The sequence below is a fragment of the Perna viridis genome, chromosome 2, assembly GCF_037379345.1.
Source record: "Perna viridis isolate PV_CMFRI_1.1 ecotype Kerala chromosome 2, ASM3737934v1, whole genome shotgun sequence".
NCBI classification, from domain to species: domain Eukaryota; kingdom Metazoa; phylum Mollusca; class Bivalvia; order Mytilida; family Mytilidae; genus Perna; species Perna viridis.
This window is the reverse complement of record NC_142446.1, coordinates 17,512,113-17,531,772: the sequence shown is the minus strand read 5'-3', so window position 1 is coordinate 17,531,772 and position 19,660 is coordinate 17,512,113. Positions and strand designations below refer to the sequence as shown.

At 32.5% G+C, this 19,660-nt stretch overlaps 1 protein-coding gene across 23 annotated transcripts in view; it reads left to right on the top strand.

Annotated features, from left to right (window-relative positions):
* LOC148623874 (muscle-specific protein 300 kDa-like) overlaps positions 1-19,660 on the top strand; it is a 183,505-nt gene that overhangs the window by 136,435 nt on the left and 27,410 nt on the right. For 20 of the 23 annotated variants that reach the window (XM_088566150.1, XM_088566144.1, XM_088566155.1 and 17 more), the window contains 17 exons: positions 126-434; positions 3,357-3,683; positions 4,118-4,423; positions 4,713-5,021; positions 5,471-6,064; positions 6,632-6,778; positions 8,589-8,753; positions 10,525-10,707; positions 10,906-11,415; positions 12,021-12,227; positions 15,284-15,556; positions 15,829-16,041; positions 16,242-16,343; positions 16,537-16,557; positions 17,372-17,518; positions 17,859-18,029; positions 19,098-19,570. In XM_088566150.1, the coding sequence (XP_088422276.1) occupies positions 126-434; positions 3,357-3,683; positions 4,118-4,423; positions 4,713-5,021; positions 5,471-6,064; positions 6,632-6,778; positions 8,589-8,753; positions 10,525-10,707; positions 10,906-11,415; positions 12,021-12,227; positions 15,284-15,556; positions 15,829-16,041; positions 16,242-16,343; positions 16,537-16,557; positions 17,372-17,518; positions 17,859-18,029; positions 19,098-19,570 (4,457 nt within the window). The remainder of the gene's footprint in view (positions 1-125; positions 435-3,356; positions 3,684-4,117; positions 4,424-4,712; positions 5,022-5,470; positions 6,065-6,631; positions 6,779-8,588; positions 8,754-10,524; positions 10,708-10,905; positions 11,416-12,020; positions 12,228-15,283; positions 15,557-15,828; positions 16,042-16,241; positions 16,344-16,536; positions 16,558-17,371; positions 17,519-17,858; positions 18,030-19,097; positions 19,571-19,660) is intronic. The other 3 variants (XM_088566152.1, XM_088566132.1, XM_088566154.1) reach the window with 3 other exon arrangements.

The window sequence follows — 19,660 nt, the reverse complement described above, 5'->3', positions numbered from 1 at the left end:
CGAACATAGATTGATATGCCGGTTAAGAGGAAGGAAAAAATTGTATTTTTGAAGTAGACATATTACTGCTAGTTTGATTTGTCCTACTTATGAACAAATACCATGAGTTCTGTTTGTCTTACCAGGTCCTTCAACAAGAGGTTGCTATCCGTATGGACCAGATGGAACAAGTTGCCCAACAAAAGAAAGCAAAATATATGGCAATGGGCAAGGACTTACCTGAGGAACTACTGAAACAAATTGTGGACATGAAGGAACTTGAAAGTGATGTAGCCAATGTAATTAGAGTGAAGGGAGAGGAACTACAACATATAAAGGCTGATAGAGAGGAAGTGACATCATCACTTAAAGATGTCTCCCTCTGGCTTACAGATGCTGAACTTCGACTACAGGATAGAATTATCAACATCCCAGACAGTATTCACAATTTACAGGTAATCTATTCTGACAGTATTCATTGTTTACAGGTAATCTATTCCGACCAAATTCACAATTTACAGGTGAACTACTCTGACCAGGTTCATAATTTTCAGGTTATCTATTTTGACAGTATTCATTGTTTACAGGTAATCTATTCTGACCGTATGCACAATTTACAGGTGATCTATTCTGACAGTGTTCATAATTTACAGGTTATCTATTTTGACACTATTCATACTTAACAGGTAATCTATTAAGGCAGTATTCATAATAACTAGTAGTTAAGGAATGATGTACTTATGACAAGTATTGAAAAATAATTGTATATATAATTTAAATCTGTAATTTAAATATCATGTGAGCTATTGCTATCATATTTTCATGAAAATCTGTTAACTGATGTAGGACTTATTGCTCTTTTTGATGTTCTCTGCTGATCTAATATTATCATTTTCAAAAATATTTTTCTCTGCAACTACTGGACAAAATTCAATGAAACTTTCTAGGATTGTTCCTTTGGGTATTTTGCGCTTAATTTTTGCTTTGATTTATGATTTGTTGGAGGAAAAAAAACTGTCGCTGCTACAAAAAAAAGAACATAAGGGTCAAACTGCCAGGTGAGTGATTCAGGTTCACTGGAGCCTCTGGTTTTAGTTTAATTTGTACTGCTTCTATTTTTGTTAATTACTTTCCATTATTTGTTTCATTAGAACACAAGAGTTCTCACATTGAGTAATATTTTATTTTTATTAAAACTCAATTTCCTTAGCTTCAGATAAAGGTAAGGAAAATATTGGAGGATTTTAATGCTTGTTGCATATCATAATTTTTAAGTAAATATTAGTGGCCAGTCATGAAAATATCATTATGTCAAATTGATTTCAGAAAACTTCATAGTTTGTTGTACATTCAGCATTAGTGGGTGTATGACTTGACAGACTAGACAAACTGTTGGTCATACTTCCAACAAGTATGGTAATTCTGATAATATTTTAATTGTCCCCTGCAATGCGTCGTTGGGCATCCACTGTCCATCCACGTTTTCCGCCCTTTTTTTTGTAATGCTTTGACCAAAAAAGTTTGTTTTTGGTATGTGGCCTTATTATGAAGAGTTACAGATGACTTTGGTTACAGTTGAATAATTTTTGCAGAAGTTATGGCCCTTGGATTTAGAAAATTTCAATGAATTTACAGTTTTCCACACTTTTTTATAAAGCTTTTACTAATTGATTTTATATTTTGTATGTAGTCTTACTGTGAGAAGTTACAGATTAAGTTCAATTTTGGTTATGGTTGAATGATTTTTACGGAAGTTATGGCCCAGTGAATTTTAAGTTTTCCGCACTTTTTTTTTCACAGGGGACATTGGAACGCTGTTCTTTAATTTAATTTGAAGTAATTTGTTTGAGATTTATTTTACAAGAGACATTTTGTTTTCAAATTAAAAAAGGTTCATGATGTTCTCTGTATAATTATAGTGAGGCCCATGAGAATTTTTTTGATTTGACCCAATGATGGATGTTCATGACATGACTGTGTTTTATCTAATCATATGAAAAATATTTATTTTTTTATATAAAAGTAGGTATTTTTGCAATTATTGATAGTAAACTGTTACAGTTCTGTCTTGTCTGTCTTTTCTTTAAGGAACAGTCTTGTAACACAAAAATAAAACCAATGTGATAATTTTCAACAAGGAACAATGTCTTTATTTTAATGAGGATTGTGAATTAAAGACAGTGAAAGCAGAATGTTTGGTGAAGCTGTGCAAAAATTGCTTGATTTACATTAAAGAAAAGATAATTATTAAAAGATCTCCATCCGTTTCATCCATCTTGTTAAGCTGTATGAATTAATAAGATATTATTGCTTGCTTTGGGTTGATTTGGTTCTTTAAATTTTTTTCTAAAATTCTTTATTTTGCAACTAAGGTACAGATTAGTATTACGTTAAAAAAAATCACACACTACTGATGTCCTAATGAAGCTATTTGATCAGTGTAACATGACTTAAGCTCAAGAGACTATATATTGAATGGTAAGGATACTGGATGTCCCAGCAGTTTTACCCAACCATGACAATATTGTAGTGATCACTGGTCAAAAATGATATTTATGAGCATTTAATAAAAAAAAGTGTTTGTGTATTTGTTATGCTTGTCTTTGACAATGAGTAATAATAGTGTCTGTCCTTGTAATATTCGTGTACTTGGTACAAAGTTGTGCAAAGAACTCGGCTTTTCTTTGTAGGCCATTTATAATTAAAACATTTATCATCTATCTGGTGAAAGATACCATTTTTTCCTTTTACTGCACCATAAAATGAATTGACTTTAGCATTTTGTGCATTAACTACAATAATGATATATTCTATAATGATAATATATTGTTTTCATGAAAAATTCAAAACAAAGGAAAACTATCATTAGTGAAGTGTGAAGATCTAAGATATTTCTATATTGTTTAATATGAAATGTTATCTTTAAACTTAAATGACCCATATACTCTTTTTAGGCTCTGTTTTATGATAATACATATTTAAGTAAAACCCATGATAATTTATGTTAATTGATTGCTTGTTACAGGGTTTAAATACAGGATAGTTTAGAAAAAAAAATTCACTACTGAGGTTCTTTATGTATTGAGCCATTTAAATAATCAGAGAGATTTTAGGTTTCAAAAGCAGTTACAATTTGGACTACAACATTAATCTCAAATTTCAGGATTTTAAAGCAGTGTAGAATACATGTGGTATTTGTTTTCTGTGATATTTGAGATAATATTGTAACAGTATTCTATAGATGGTAGCCAGTAATAACTGACTTGTACCATTGATAAATTGTATTGACTACAAAAAGTTACAGAGGCAAGATAAATAAAAATAGATGATTGTTTTATGAGTTGTTGACTGTACAAAAAAATATGTTTACTTGTTAGGTCCTGCAATCCGAGTTTGATGACATCAAACCGACTTTGGACAAGTTACGGAAGCGTGGTAGTGATCTGATTCAGCATACCCCTGATTCTATTGAGAAACAACTTGTACAGAAAGCCTTAGCTGACACTAACAGGCAGTGGTTAGCTGTACAAGGCAAGGCTGCTGATAGATCTAGGAAGCTTGAAGAAGCAAAAGATTTGTTACAGAACTTTAATGAGGTGGCTGACTCCCTTGAGAAATGGTTACAAGGTGCTGATTCTGTTGTACAGAAAGATGCTCCCTGGACAAACTTTGATATTGTTAAGGAACAGCTGAAACAGCATAGGGTAAGTCAGTGATACAGCAATTATATATTAAACTACTACTTGTCTTTCATGGCTATCTCACATTGTTCCCGTTGATCTTATATTGTAATGTTGTTTCCAAAATTTTGACTAATACAAATTCATTAATATAGTAAATGAATATTTAAACTAATAACAAAATGAGATCAATGAATGTACACATAAGTTCATTAATGTAAATTTTTGTAAGTGATAAGTACCCCATAATTAGGGTCACTTTCAATGGATGTTCACATTTTTTGTTAGCAAATTGGTTCTGTTAATGAGTTTAAAAACTTCAAACCAATATTTCAACAAGGACGAAAAGTTTGACTAACAAAAATGAATCAAAATATAGGCATGCAATATTTGGTTTTTCTTCTTTTATTTTTGTGAAAAAATATGTAAATTCCTTTATAATTACAAATACATTGCAGAAATTGACCAAAGATTTAGATCTTCAACAAGACAAACTAACAAGCCTTGGAGCAATAAGCAAGAGACTTGAACAGAATTGTGATGCTACTGGTCCAAGAGATAGATTGAGTAAACTAAACAGGAAAATGTTTAACCTGCATTCTAAAGCCTCAGAGAAACTGAATGCCCTAGAGGAGGTTAACGATGACATAGATGATTATGAGGATGAATTAGGTCGTCTTCGTATCTGGATGGATGAGACCAGATCTCACTTGACAATGAGAGACACATCACTGACCCTCAAAGAACAACTGGCTGTTTATGAGGTAAGCATTCAATTTCTTCAATTTATGGCAAATCCTTTAGTTCTAAAAGAAATGGGTTTGTCAAGAAGCATCCCAACTTTTATCTTATAGGTAGGTCACTTTATTTCTGAATTGTTACTAAGTTCTTAAAGGTATTAATTATTTAATTGTAGAAAGTCCTTAATATTAAAGTCATTGTAGGAAATGTATTGTGATATCATATGTTATGATTAATTTTATGTTTACAACTTTTTGTGAATATGATGAAAGAATTAGAGTGCACTACATGCAAGTTTACTCCTTTTTCCAGAGAGTTTTAGAGGACATTGATGGTCATAAAGGCAAAGCTTTGCTAGTTGAGCAGAAACAATCTGAGCTAAAGACTATAAGTGGTCAGGATGAGCCTGATGCTTCTCTTGCTACCGAGGTGTCACAGTTACAAAAGATGGCACGAGAACAGTGTGAGGTGCTACAGGAATCTATAATACAACAGGAAGAGTATGAATCAGATATACGCCATTTATCATCTGCTATCACTGAAGCCCAAGACAAGCTTCTCAGTTCCCCAGTACAAGCTGCTGATGTAACCACACTGAAGAAGCAGATTGCTGAACATAATGTAAGTCTATTGGTTGAATAGAAATACATCAGCTATATGTATTCTATTGTTTATGTAGTAACCATGTATATGAGTGCATAGTTGAACTCTTAAGGTGGTCAAGAGAGATACTGTTTTGTGCAAATATCATCTTTGGGTTTCTTTCACAATAATGATGGTCTAAAAGCATGTGCATGTCATGTTTCTATTGAATAATTTACCCTGCAATGGTTGCATTTTGTCCTGGAACCTCAGTAAAACATTTATAATATTATGTTATGAATGTAAAATTATTACATTTTTCAAGCTTTTTTTTAATCATCCAGTCTGTGTAAATGCTTTCACTTTATTATTTTTTTTTTGTGCACAGCTCTTATAACATTTGAATTTATTCTTCTTTACTTTTCCTTCTTATTGCCAGGTCTTGTAGTCTATAGCATGTTGTGGCTTATACATATACTAATTTTCAGGCACTTGCTTGTCAGATCAAATCTTACCAGGACAAAATAAATGACATTAACCAAAAGAGTAAATATTTAAGTGAACGTAGCTTAGGAATGCGGCCTGCTATGGTGGAAAAATTGTCCCAGATGGGCTTCCGTTATCCTTCCTCCCTTCCCTCTCTTAAAGTGGACCCCAATGAATCATACAGAACTGGCCCAGACAGTGGTATTTTCACATCTCCTGGAAGTTCCCTGAATGCTACTCAAAGGTCAGTCTCAGATGCTGATTTCTCAAGCTCTACCATGCGTTCAGGAAAACATGGCAGATCGTCCGACAAGCTAGAACAGCGACCCAGTGGAAGTTTATCAGGTCGTTCAGATGACACTGATATCACAATAGAAAACTATCCTGGTCTGTTTGAAACCATGGATATCCGTCCTCAAAAGAAAGCTAAAGATCAAAGTGAACAGAGAAGTAGGTCGCCGTCACCTTTTGTAGAAGATAAAATGGCCCAACAGCTGCATGAATCAGTCCAAATGTCCTCAGTTACACCCCAGCAGAGACCTGGTAGCATGGGAATTCATAGAAATGTAGCAAGCTTACAGCCTTTCTCTGAAATGGTAACCTCTCAATTATTTACTAAAGTGTTGCAGGTTTTCAGTGCATGAACTTAGCATATTGATTTTAATCTTGGTTTTTCACATGCCTTTTTGATGTAGTTTTGGAAACAAAGACTTTAGATTTTTTATTAGATTTTAAAGAAAAACTTTTGAAAGAATAGATTAAATGAATTAGTGATGAGAGCTTAAATTTTATAGAAAATGGTGAGGTTTTTTTTAATATTAAGACTTTGTGAGGATAATCTTACTAATGGCACTTGATTGTTGTGTGTATATATATATATATATATCTATATAGGCTTGTGGTGTGTTGTGCTGCATTTGATAGACAATTTGACATGAAGCATACAATAAGAAAAAAAATCATTAAATTATTGGTATATTCATTCCTCCTGAAAGAGTAATGAACAATAGAATTTTAGGAGTATAGCTCTTTCAAGTTTTATAAAGATGAGTTAATGTATGTTGAACTTGTTCATTGTATTAGAATTAACTAGAAGATATAAACATATGCATCAATGTCAAGTTGTCTGTATGTATGTTATATTTTGGTGTTACTACTACCAGGAGGTGTCAGCTAGTGTTCCTAATTTGCTTCAACCACAGTTAATGGGTCCTCCAAGAGAAAGAAGTGCATCATTTGGTGCTAAGCTTAAACCTAAAATAGGAGAATTAGCCCTGCTGAATACCTCTTGGAATACACTACAGCAACAGGTATACTGGTGATGTCATCTTATAATATTGTCTTCTTCCTCTATACACAATATTTAGTATACCTGTCTGTCTGTAATATAGGGATGGATAAAGATAGGGGCACAACCAGTGATTAAATTAAATCACATTTTCCTTTGATTGGCATATAACAAACGATCAGTGATTTGCATGTTTTGTGTGTCATCTTTGATCAATGCCTGAAATAACAAAAATCTTTGATGTTTGATATGATTGTTGTGAATTATTTTTAGAACTTTGAATTTTGCTTTCCTTTACAGAATAGCAGCAGTCTTTTGTCTTCAATTTCAGCAAAATCTTTATTTTGCCTTTAAGATTAAAAAAGGAAGTTGCATAAAATTGAGGATTATTTCATTTGTTTATGCTCTTAATACTGTGCAAAGTTGATTTTATGCAACCCAAGTTTTTGATTTTCACCAGTCTTTTTGGCAGGATTCAAGTTATCTGATTGTTTGGAGTGCTTAAATCTGAAGATTTAAAATAAATTAGTAATATTTCATTTTTATTTTACTTATAATAGTAGGAAAGAAAAACTTAATCTCAAACCAATTTGAAATTCAAATCACATACTCATATAGTACTGAAAGACCTGCCTCGTTTTTTAAAATGTAGATCTATAATTGAGTTATGCAACGAATGTATTGAGGAAAATTTACGATATCATGAGTCTTTTGGGAACTACTGTATATCTATACACCTGAGAAAGATTTAAAACTTTTTACAACACAGAAGAAATTCTATGGAATCAAAATTTCTTTCAATAGTTGTTGATAAGGATAACTATATAAACTTTGCAAATTCTCTATCACTTTTGAAATATGCTGATTCTTTCAAATAGGAACTTGGATTCTTTCCAAATATGGTATGATCAGTCATAGATTTTAGTATTATACTTACTAGCATTTTTTCAATGATTGAATTGATTTTTTGTATATAAAATACCTGTAAAAAGTTTAAATTTGACAGGACTGTGAAAAGTCATGTTTATTATTTAACATGTTACAATTGTTGTATAGATGACATTAAATTTGACCTTCCATTTATACAGATTTTACATTCCTGTAGTTCACTTTATATGTTTCAGACCTTTTATAATGTCTATTGAAAAACATCATTCATCTTTGTAATGTAATAAGCTAGAGAGTTATTTACGAGTCAGCAGTAATACATCATTACATCTTCACAGTATAGAAACTTAACATAATTGTTTCTAAACTGACGGGAGGTTGCCAAGGTCTGGCCAGGTTGATGTTATTAAAAATTCAGTCCTATCAAATGCTTTAATGGTAGCTGTAAATGATTTTTCACTCTTGAAATAAAGCCAGCAGTATTTATTGATCTATTAATAAGAGTATGGTAATTTTGTACATTTATATATCTGGGTGACGGTTAACCTAAGTACTAACATGAGTATCTATCATTTTAAGAATGACAGGGTGTTTGAGAACCTTTTACTTCAAAGTAAAAAGAATTTAATTCTAGATTGTGATATGATTATTGTGGAAAAGAAAAATATGTCATCTTGTTTTAAATTTTGCGCTTTTTATTGTGAAAGAAAAATCATTAAACACATTCGAAATGTTTCTTACCGGCTAATGTAGATCAAAATTTTGATCTTCTGAACACAATGGGTTTTATGATGGATAATCGTTTTCTGTCATGAGCCAGTAATAGACAAACATCAGGTGGGATTAATGTTCAATAAATAAATATGTTGAGCACATTCCATGGTAAAGCCAATATCCCTAGTGGTGCATCAGCAGTCTTTAGAGCTAAACTTGTCTCCCAACAGCTTGGAGCTAGAGAGCATGAACTTCAGGTGGCATTGCAGAAACAAGAGAGGTACCAACAAGCAGTGCAGGATGTAACTCTCAAAATGGAGCGGACACAGAGCAAGTTAGCCCGTACCTACCCCTCATCCCTTGCGGACCTGGACAAACAGCTTAAAGATTATAAGGTAAGAAATTTTTTTAGAAAACAATGTTAGTTGAAAACAGTCACATAGTATTTATATAAAACTTACATAAGATTTATTAATATATTGATTCGGTTGATTATTAAATATAAATGTAATAACCTAATTGATTCTTCGTCTATCACATATCTATAATTATTTATTATTAATTACATTTTCTAAAGTTTAAATGATTCATATTTGTGCCAATATACAATAATTTTAGGTTTGGTTTTACGTGGGCTTTTATTACAATTTAAATTCAATAAGTATTCTTTTAAAGTTTGTGTTAGAACTAAAATGAAAGTAAAGTATTGTTAGCATAGTTCTACAACAATAATACTTTTAAGGTCTTTAAAATCAAAATGAAACTAAAATTTCAATACACAAATCAAGTCTGGACAAGTTTTTATAAAACTTTCACTTTTTAAAGTTCGATAATGTTTGTTTAAACATTTGTGTATTGGGTGCCAGTGATACTATGTAGGCCAAGCACCTAGCCCTTGACGTTACGGGTGATTTGATATAAATGATCCACGCTTGTCTATTGTTTTATGACTGACGCAGATGATATGATACCCGAAATCAGTTAAATTGGTCACATGTTTCTTTGTTTAACTTGCTATTTAAATGTTGAGTGTTTGTTTTTGTTTTAGCTCTTTAAAGTACTTTTGAAGTAATCTAATGATATACAATGTAAAACTAAGAAACTTGTCAAATATTTACACAGCATTTTATGCAATCTCCCAACTAATAGCAAAATCAAACGGAAAATGAGACATTGTCACAATTTATTTGATTTGAATTTGAATTTTGTTAAGATATGTCAGCAATGTAATGTTTAAATCACCATGAATAGATTTTACATTAAACTATTAGTTAATGTCATGTTACAATATGGTTGTACAATTGGTTTTATTCAGGATGCTATGTATGATAGTTTTTGTTCATATTGTATGTTGTATGGTCATTTAACCTTTTGAGAACAAACATGAATTTAATGGCTTAGATTTAATAAAAGAAACTGATTACTTTATTTATCAGCACAAGATGCCTGTGTGAACCAATACAAGAAAGAATAGTATAGAAAAAAAATAATCTCATTTGTACCCCTGGGTAACAGACTTCAGTTGTACTGAATCAATTACTTTCAATTAAAACCTCAAACATTGTTCCTCTGAGGTTTCTCATTTATATTTTTCATATGTGTCACCAATGGCTAAAGCTGGAATAGTAGCGGCTCGACTCCACCTCTTTGTCCCTCGTCTGTCATGCTTAGGGCTACCTTTTTTAATGTAATCTATAACTGAAAAATATATATATCATTTAGACTTTGCATATTGATTATATACAGATTGAAAAAGTGCACCTTATATTATGGGGAAATTTTATAAATTTTTACTTACAATTTTAGCATGTTGTACTTAACCATTTTTTAGCTGTATATGCTAACATTAGTACATTACTATAGTGTTTTACCTACACTGTATATTTTTAACTTACTTAATATTTTTGAACCTATTGAATACATGTACTTACAAATATATGAATGTAGCATAGGTGAAGAACATGTATTGGTCTTGTTATATTTAAGCTGCTTATGAAATGTTTGGCATTATTTTCACATTTTTTTCACATTTGTTTCACAGAAACTTTTTTTTTTTGGTGGGGGTGGCTTTGTTGACTTGTTTGTGCACATTGCTATGAAAATAAGTATTGATCAGAATAATTTTCTGTTGCATTATACACATCCACCAATTTGGATACTTTGTAGGAATCACTGTCAGACATTGAATCTATTAGGGAAGATATTGCCAGAGTCCGTGAGCGAGGTCGACAGATTGTAGAAATGTCAGACCCTGAGGGATATAACACAATGCAGGCAACCCTCACAATGCTGACTGACAGAGTGGATAACCTCCAGGCATTAGCTGATGCCAAGGGCAAGCAACTCCAGGTTGTTTTTTTGTATTTATAGTTACAAAACAATATTACTTGTCTAGAACATTAAAAAACAATTCATAATAATGTAAAGAATTTTTTGTCAAGAAGACCTGAATTACAAGAAAACATTTAAGCAGATGTTTTTTGCCTGATTTCTTATAGTACTTACTAGTTGAAATAATGATATTGTTTGATATATATTTGATTTCAGAATGCTGTTAAGGACAAAGAAAAGCATGAGATATCATTAACTGCCTACAAGAAACACTTGAAAGACTTGGAAGAATGGGTAGAAGAAATGAAAATCCGTCAGGCATCCACACCATTACCAACTGACAGTGTACAATCATTACGGCAGTATCTCCATGACAACCAGACATTACAGGAAGAGTTGAATAATCGTCTACAACTAGTATCAGATCTAGCTGTTCAGTGTGATGCACTCTGTGAGAGAGAAACTCCTTCTAATGCTGAAAAGTTACGTTCTCAACTTACTAATCTACAGGGTCAGTTAGGTAACTTAAAACTATCTGCCATTGAAAAACAGGGTCCAACCAGGGCTGCTATTAAAGAGAGTGAGAAAAGACAGAAGGAAATGGATGATTATGAACAGAAAGTGAGAAAGTTACAAGACTGGGTGTCAGACACCAAGCAGATGACAATAGTTCCTCCTAATATAGAAACCTTAGTTTTTCCTGAAGATCATCAAAGTCTTCAGCAGGTAATATTTGTTGAATAATCTGAAAAATGCAACTCACTTAAATTTTCTGAGGAATTCAGTAAAAGAAGAGGAAATTATAACTCATTGAAATCAAATTTCAATTTGGTTGTGACTTAAATCACTATTGAATATTGATGTTGACTACATATGTGCTATAACTTTAGGTTTCAAATAGAAAGCCACAAAAAGCGAAGGTCACTCATAGAGAAAAAGGTTAGATATGGAGAAAATTGCCATAAAGTAAGGATCCCACTTCTGATGATAAATATACAGCAGGAGGATTCCATACAGCCTTTAATATGGGGGGGGTTACACTAAACAACACTCTTATATGTACCAACAGCAACAAAGAACAGAAAGTCAACTTACACTACCATTTTATGTTTTTTCTAAGGATTTTCTCCCACAATTTATTATGCAGTATGAATAAAAATTACACTATAGTATAGTCAAAGTGCATATCTTATAATTGAACAAGTCCTCCAGGTGATTTTAGGTCTTTCTTACATTTATCATAAATAGTTAAAATTATTCCCTAACACTTATACTTTCTTGTCAATATATTGACATTTTAAAACTTAGGGGTTTTTGTGTTCTTTTCTTAGCAACTGAAATCAGATTTGACAGAACACCGTCAACTGGTTCAACAATTGTCTGTAGATGCTCCTGTTTATCAGTCAAGGGAACCAGTACTCTCATCTGGCCAACAGATCAGTGAGGCTGAGTTAAACCAAAGATGGCAGGATATTAATGATGAACTGAATAATAAAAAGGAGCAGTTAGAAGACCTCCTCAGAGGAAGGAGAAGTATGGTTAGTATTGGACAATACCTCCTCAGAGGAAGGAGAAGTATGGTTAGTATTGGACAATGCCTCCTCAGAGGAAGGAGAAGCATGGTTAGTATTGGACAATACCTCCTCAGAGGAAGGAGAAGTATGGTTAGTATTGGACAATACCTCCTCAGAGGAAGGAGAAGTATGGTTAGTATTGGACAATGCCTCCTCAGAGGAAGGAGAAGCATGGTTAGTATTGGACAATACCTCCTCAGAGGAAGGAGAAGTATGGTTAGTATTGGACAATACCTCCTCAGAGGAAGGAGAAGTATGGTTAGTATTGGACAATGCCTCCTCAGAGGAAGGAGAAGCATGGTTAGTATTGGACAATGCCTCCTCAGAGGAAGGAGAAGCATGGTTAGTATTGGACAATGCTGGTAAACATAGAGACAAAATATTTAACATGCATCATACCAAAGAGAAAGTCTGATATTTCTTTAAGTAATAAAACTTGATTTTTTGTTATAATGTCTGTATTACAGTGAAACTTCTCCAAACCAGACACTGCTAGGACAAGAGAAAATGGGCGGTGTATAGGGGTGGCCGTTTATTTGACATTAATTGACAGTTTAAAGATCACACTATTAAATGACCCTGATTGCCTGATGTGTGTACACACCAAATTATCACCCAGTGACAAAATGTGATGTCTGGATTAAAGTTCCACTTTAACTGTCCCCTTCAATTATCATCTGTCCACTGATGAAATGCAAATAAACCTGTCAGAGAATGAATTTTTAATTATATAATCATTGTTTGACACATTTATTACAGGTGAACCATAACCAGTCGGCTGGAATTGAGTTGTTTTTACTTGAATTATGTAACTAAAACTGTGAAAAACCGGCCAATGTACGGTTTAAGGGGGTGGCCCATCTATTGAAGACAAAATACACAGGTTTTAAGGTATATCGGCTGGGATTTTTGAAAATGGCTGGTATGAAGGGAAGACTGGTTTTTTGAGGGTCTGGTTTGGAGAAGTTTCACTGTATTACCAAGTAGCTCAGTTTTATACTATTACAAACATTTTATATTTTAATAGTATGGTGCTGTTGTTACCTTTATTATCTTAATTATACGCCTGTCAAAATTTTGACGGTTGATTATGATATACAGATGTCTAGCATCAGTCTGTTCATTGTAGACAAATTGAGAACAACTTATCCAAATTTCTTGAAACTTAAAATTGTTGTTTTTTATGATGGTCAAACAGTCTGTATACTTTTTGGTGAAATTCAGATTAAAACTTTTCAAGTTACAGGACCTTGTAACTAAATAGGGTGGGGGGTTTACTTGTTGTGCGGTATCTCAAAAACGATTTATATTTATTAATTAAAACATTACACACCTGTAAGTTATAATAAGATCTGTATACTTGTTGGTGATGATTCAGTTATTTATTTTCAAGTTTTGAGTTTTTTGTCAAAAGCTACATGTCTTTTTCTAAGACTGTTACTCCTGATTTGAGAACAACTTATCCAAATTTCCTGAAACTTAATATGGTTGTTTGTTGTGATGGTCAAACGCTCTATACACTGTATACTATTTTATCAAAATCATATTAAAACTTTTCGAATTACAGGACTTTGTAACTAAAATAAGGAACAATTTATGATTATTTTTCACATGTTGCATTGTAACTTGAGAACAACATATCCAAATTTCTTGAAACTTAAAATGGTTGTGTGTTATGATGGTCCAACAGTCTGTATACCTTTTGGTGAAAATCAGATTTAAACTTTTCAAGTTACAGGACTGTGTAACTTAAAAGGGGGGTCACATGTCGAGCCGTATCTCAAAAACTATTTATGATTATTGCCTAAAACTTTACACACTTGTTACTTATATTAAGATTTATACTTTTTGGTGATGACTCTTTAATTTATTTTTGAGTTATTGAATTTTTTATCTAGTTTTCTTGTATAAAAGGGTTGTTTTTTTCACAGTTCGTGCTGTACAAGGGGAATTCAGGAGGTGCATTAATCCTTAAACAATATTTTTGGGTGGTTGGATAGCAAAAAACTGCCTTCCAACCCTCCCATACGTTTAATTGATAAATAGCCCTTAGAAAAAACTTAAATGGTGAATTTATTTCAGGAAAACATAATATTGTGAATGCTGAAACATGTTATAACAATTTTTGTTTCAGTCTTAAATCAAACTTCTGTTTTATGGAACTTTGATATTTTCAATTAATGTATTGACATGCAGTTTTCGTTGCCAAAATATTTGTTCCATTAATCAGAATTATTGCTTCAATTTGGTATCATATAAAACATGTTGTTAGTAATTTTTATCAGTCTCTTATATAAACTTATTATTGAGAAAGAATAAGGAATGAGTCAGGATATATTTGGCATGACATCCTGTACAGCCCTGTGTTATTCCAAAACATTTATTTTGTTATTTTCAAGACGACAGGTGTATCATGTGCTTGTGGCACAACTGTTTATTGGTGACTTGGATTGATTTTGGACATTATGACCTTAAATCATTAGGGATCTGAGCCAAATTTTAAAAAAATTCTGGTGTCCGGAAAATAATAATTTGAAAAAAAATTGTAGATTGCAAGGAAATTGTACCACTAAGTTACACACCACAAAACAGGATTTTTGAAGTTTAATAGGGCCAAAAACAAAGGTTTTTCTTGCTTTTAGGCAATGACTTGTGTAAAAGTGTATGGATTTGTGAATTGAAATTGGATCTGTGGTTCCATTCCACAAAGAAAGATATGGATTGATTTAGGGTTTATGACCCTGTTTTGAATCAGTGGCCAAAAAGGAGAATTTTTTATTTCTTATGTTGAATTACATAGTTTAAAGTTCTTTTACTACCTTCATTTTGGTAAGAAAACTTATGCTGTAATATCAATTTCAATCTAAATTTAGTTCTGTACCTATTTTAAATGTTGTGTCTGTACTTGCCCCAACTGTTTATGGATTGACTTCTATGGAAATATCATGCTGCATCCTGCAAAACATTTAATTTTCTATGCTGTAATCGATCAGTTTTAAAGAGGTTATTTCCTATCACAGGATGTACGTGGTAGTTATTCTTGGATGTCACCAACAGATGCTCAAGGTCAATTGAAGGACATTAGACATAACCTTGATGAACTAAATAATCTATGGCAACAATTGAACAATCAGGTCGAAGACAAACAACTAAGACTTGATCAAGCACTAGACTATCAACAAAGGTACCAAGAGGCTTTACAGAATATCTCTCAGTGGTTAGATCTTGCTGAACAGAGGATTATGTCCCCTGTTAGTGACAAAGACTCCCAACAACAGCTCAGAGAAAATGAGGTAGCTCTCTTAAAGACTAGATAATAAACCATTCCAGTTTTGTGAAATCTACAAAAAGTTTGAAATTACCAAGGAATGTCTTTTTCATTTAACTCTGTTTTTTTTTAAATTTAGCAAAGAAGAAAACTATGTAATTAGTTATTGGCCAAGTGCTAATTTTTATCTAAATCTGATGTAATGTTTTGGTTAAAATGTGCTACTTGTTTTTTTAGTTTAGCTTAGTTTTGTTTTTGTTTTTTTTTTGTTATATTTCATAATATTTTGATTTTCAGGCTTTACAAAGAGACATTAAATCACTACAGAATGAGATAGCATCTATGACAAAAAATTCTCAGGACTTGTTGGCTTCCACCAATAGAGATTCTCAGGAATTAGTTACAGCTAGCTTGTCTAATCTTAATGAGAGGGTCCAGTTATTAGAAAAGCAGGCTCAGAAGCAAGGAGAAAAACTCAGACAAGCCAATCGTAAATGGAAAGAGTATAGAGTAAGTTATATCAAAGTTTTTGGGTGTATGAAATACATGCATAGACAAAAGGAAGAAGAAGAAAAAAATTGTAACTTTTGTTTTAGGTGTTACTGGATTTTTGTAGTAAAGGAATTATTGAAACTGGACTAATCTTACTTTGCTCAGGATTCATTTATTATTTTTAATACTTACTAACAATTGTTATTTCTTTTTTTAAGGATGAAGTACAAAGTTTGCAGAGAAAGTTAGCTGACATCAGGGCATCTATTGCATCACAGAGCAAGTCTGCTCCATTAGAGGATCTGGTCTCACATATGCAGGTATTTATGTACTGAATATTTGTCTGAGAAAGTTACTTTATTTGAAGTAATAAAAAATACTGATAAAAGTTAACTAAAGTTAACTATATTTTTAAATAGTAGAAAAGTCTAGTTAATGACTAATTTTGTGTTTGCCTTGATTTCTGATTGAAATGAATGATTAACCTATTAACAATGTATAATTGTCTAATAGGAGACAGTTTTATGTTCAGAGGTAAATTCCAGAATAAGTGTTGTTGTCACTGCTAAGAGCATATCATGTTTGTTTTCTATAAATAATGAATTTGATTAGTAGTCATTTTTGGGATCTGATATGAGCTTGTATAGCCATACTTTTGTGGTACTGTTTCAAATTAAGGTAACAAAAAAATTGACAAAAGATATAATTACAGAATGGTGATGATAATGACATGATATGTTCAGCTTGTACTCTCCACTAGATGTCTAAAGCATGTTCCTTGATGCTACTGTAGTTGTCATGCATGAATCAAAATGTCCCCATTTGTTTCCATAAACTAATATTGTTATTAAATCTAATTGAAATTTATTTCCAATGTATAATATGTTCCAATTTATTGACCAATCAGCTAACATGTGACTTATGTAACGTAAACATACTTCTAGTTATATAGTTCATCTTTATATACAGATATAGAAGACAAAATTGCCATATTTTTTTTTGCTTATTACTACACAGTGTGATATGCTTAATCTGTTTGGAATTTTTTTCACAAAATCTATTTCTGACTTTCTATGTCTATCCTGACTGTGCACATGGGTTCATGTTTCACTATTTTCCACTTCCATGACTGGATCTATTGTTGCCCTGCTTTCTGTCTCAGCATCAATGCAATGGCTCTGTTAATATTTTCCTTTTTATTTCTGTAACTAACCGTCTATCTAACAGAATTTGTGTATCTTTGTTTTCATGTAAATAGCTAACTTTTCTCTTCCATTGATTGTATTTGCTTAACTTTCGTTGTTTTATCTGAGTATAAAAATGAATTATATTAACTTTTTACTATTAGAAAATGGAGACACAATTGAAGACTTGTGAAAGCCAGTTAAAAGATCTGAGATTGAGAGGGGAGGAATTGTCCCTAGTTGCACCAAAAATGGTTAACCCTACAGAAATCAAGGCATTACAGACTAGTTATATAGAACTCCAACAAAAAGTAAGTACTCCTTTACATTATCATTTTACTGAACATACAAAATCACACCAGAATTAGAGTTAAGGTAGAGACTATCCTAGAATTCTCCTTGTTCTGTTTATTTATGAAATCCCAATAAATTAGTAATAATATTAAAATTACTTTAGTTGTCATTGCAGGAAGCTGACCAAGGGAAACCATCAGGCAGTAAGAATGGTGGGGAAATTTCAATCTATAAACTGATTACTCTGGTGCTTAAAGGAATAATAAACTCTGAATCCAAATACAGATCAACATCTGTTCAGAGTGCTGCTACAATATTCTGATTATCATTTAAACTTACTTGATGTGATATTTGTAGGTACTGGATAAGAAGGCTGACCTTCTACAGTCTGTCTCAGTACAGGATCAATATGAGAAACTGTTACAAGATTATGCAGAGTTCCTTGAGACAGCTAACGAGAAACTAAAGACAGAAACCATAAATGTTAAAGATCTTTATCAGCTAAAACAACAACTGACAGCTCATAAGGTGAGAATAAATCTCTAAGACTTCATTATTTCCTTTTGATGCGTTTTTCTATAACCCATATAGACAGCTACTTTTGACATCATCTTACATGGCATAATTAGTTCATTCAATATTGCCATACAGTACACCATAGTCAGTTATAACAATGGCATTGGTGACATGACAGGTGATTTGTGATATAGCATTGAAACATCAGAATCAGTGTTGTGGGTAATTATGACAATATTTACCTTGTCTATAGGTAGATTACCTATAAACTGGAGTGTGAGCATTTACATTGGTCTCTGTTGAAACTCTGAGATTACTTACTCTCATGAGAGAAATTCTTCAGCTTCCCAGTTTCCACTTGTTCATTCATGCTCCACTTAGGCTAAAGCGATATTTCTCAACGCTCATGTAAGAAATTCCAAGCCTTTAATAAGGACTTGTGTAAAAACCTATTATTGTTGTTTTTCTCCTAACTTGCCTCTGAAGTATATTATATGTCATGATCAAAGTGTTCTTAAGCTTGAGGTTACATGCCATCAATTCAACCAATGAACATTTGGAACATACAAAAAAAACAGTCCCACACAAAAATTGACAATCTTATCTTCCTTGCACTGTGAAAAAAAGTACTCATTATTTTTTTTCAAAAATTAAAACTTTTGCTTACAGGAAAAAATTTTGGCAACAACAAGAGGGTTTTTTATGCTATTTATAGATCTTTCACTTCTATTCGCCAGTGTTACGCTATAAGTCAGCTAACCCCATTTGTCTTTTTATGGACTGTTAGCCAATTTACATAGATTATATCAATACAAATGTATATAGTCTTCCTGTTTAGATTAAAGTTGAAGTATAGTCTAAGGAAGCCATTTAAATATGTGAAATTAGAATTGAAGCCCATGGGAAATAACATAAGTGGTTCCTAACCTTTGATGCTGCTGAATGAATGACATAAGGAAATACTGGAATTTAATAATACATGCAAATTACACTGGATGCACTGAATATCTATTATCCTTGTGTAAAATCTTTCAAATTATTTGATCTAAGATCTTATTGAAGATTATACATTTCTTTTAGGATTTCTTCAGTGATTTGGAAGTGAATAGGGCTATGTTGGATACCTTATCTCAACAATGTGATAAGAATACCCAGCAGTCCCATCTGGCACAACACACACGTTTAAACAATCTGACCTACATTATCCTTGATAAAGCTAGCCTTCATGGCCAGAGACTAGAGAGATTGGTAAGGCAATGGCAAGAATTGTCAGAGAAGCATGACCAGTTACAGGCCTTCCTGGCAGATATCAGACAACAGATGCCACAAACTGTTACCAGTGAGGATTCTATTATTGCCATCCAGGAAAAGATATCTACATACCAGAGACTTCAGAGAGAACTGACTGACGAAAAACCAATGGTGTTTCAAGTTGTTGATAAGGGGAAACAACTGTTACATGGTGTCAACTGTCCTGGCCTTGAGGCAGAAATAACAGACCTAGCAGATAAATGGGTCAATTTGAATACAGCACTTTCTCTTGAACTGAAGAGGTATTTTTTTTTACCTGCGTCACCAATGGTGAAAGCAGGTCTAGAGGCCGCTCAACTCTGTCCATCCATTTATCCGGCACCCTTAGGGTT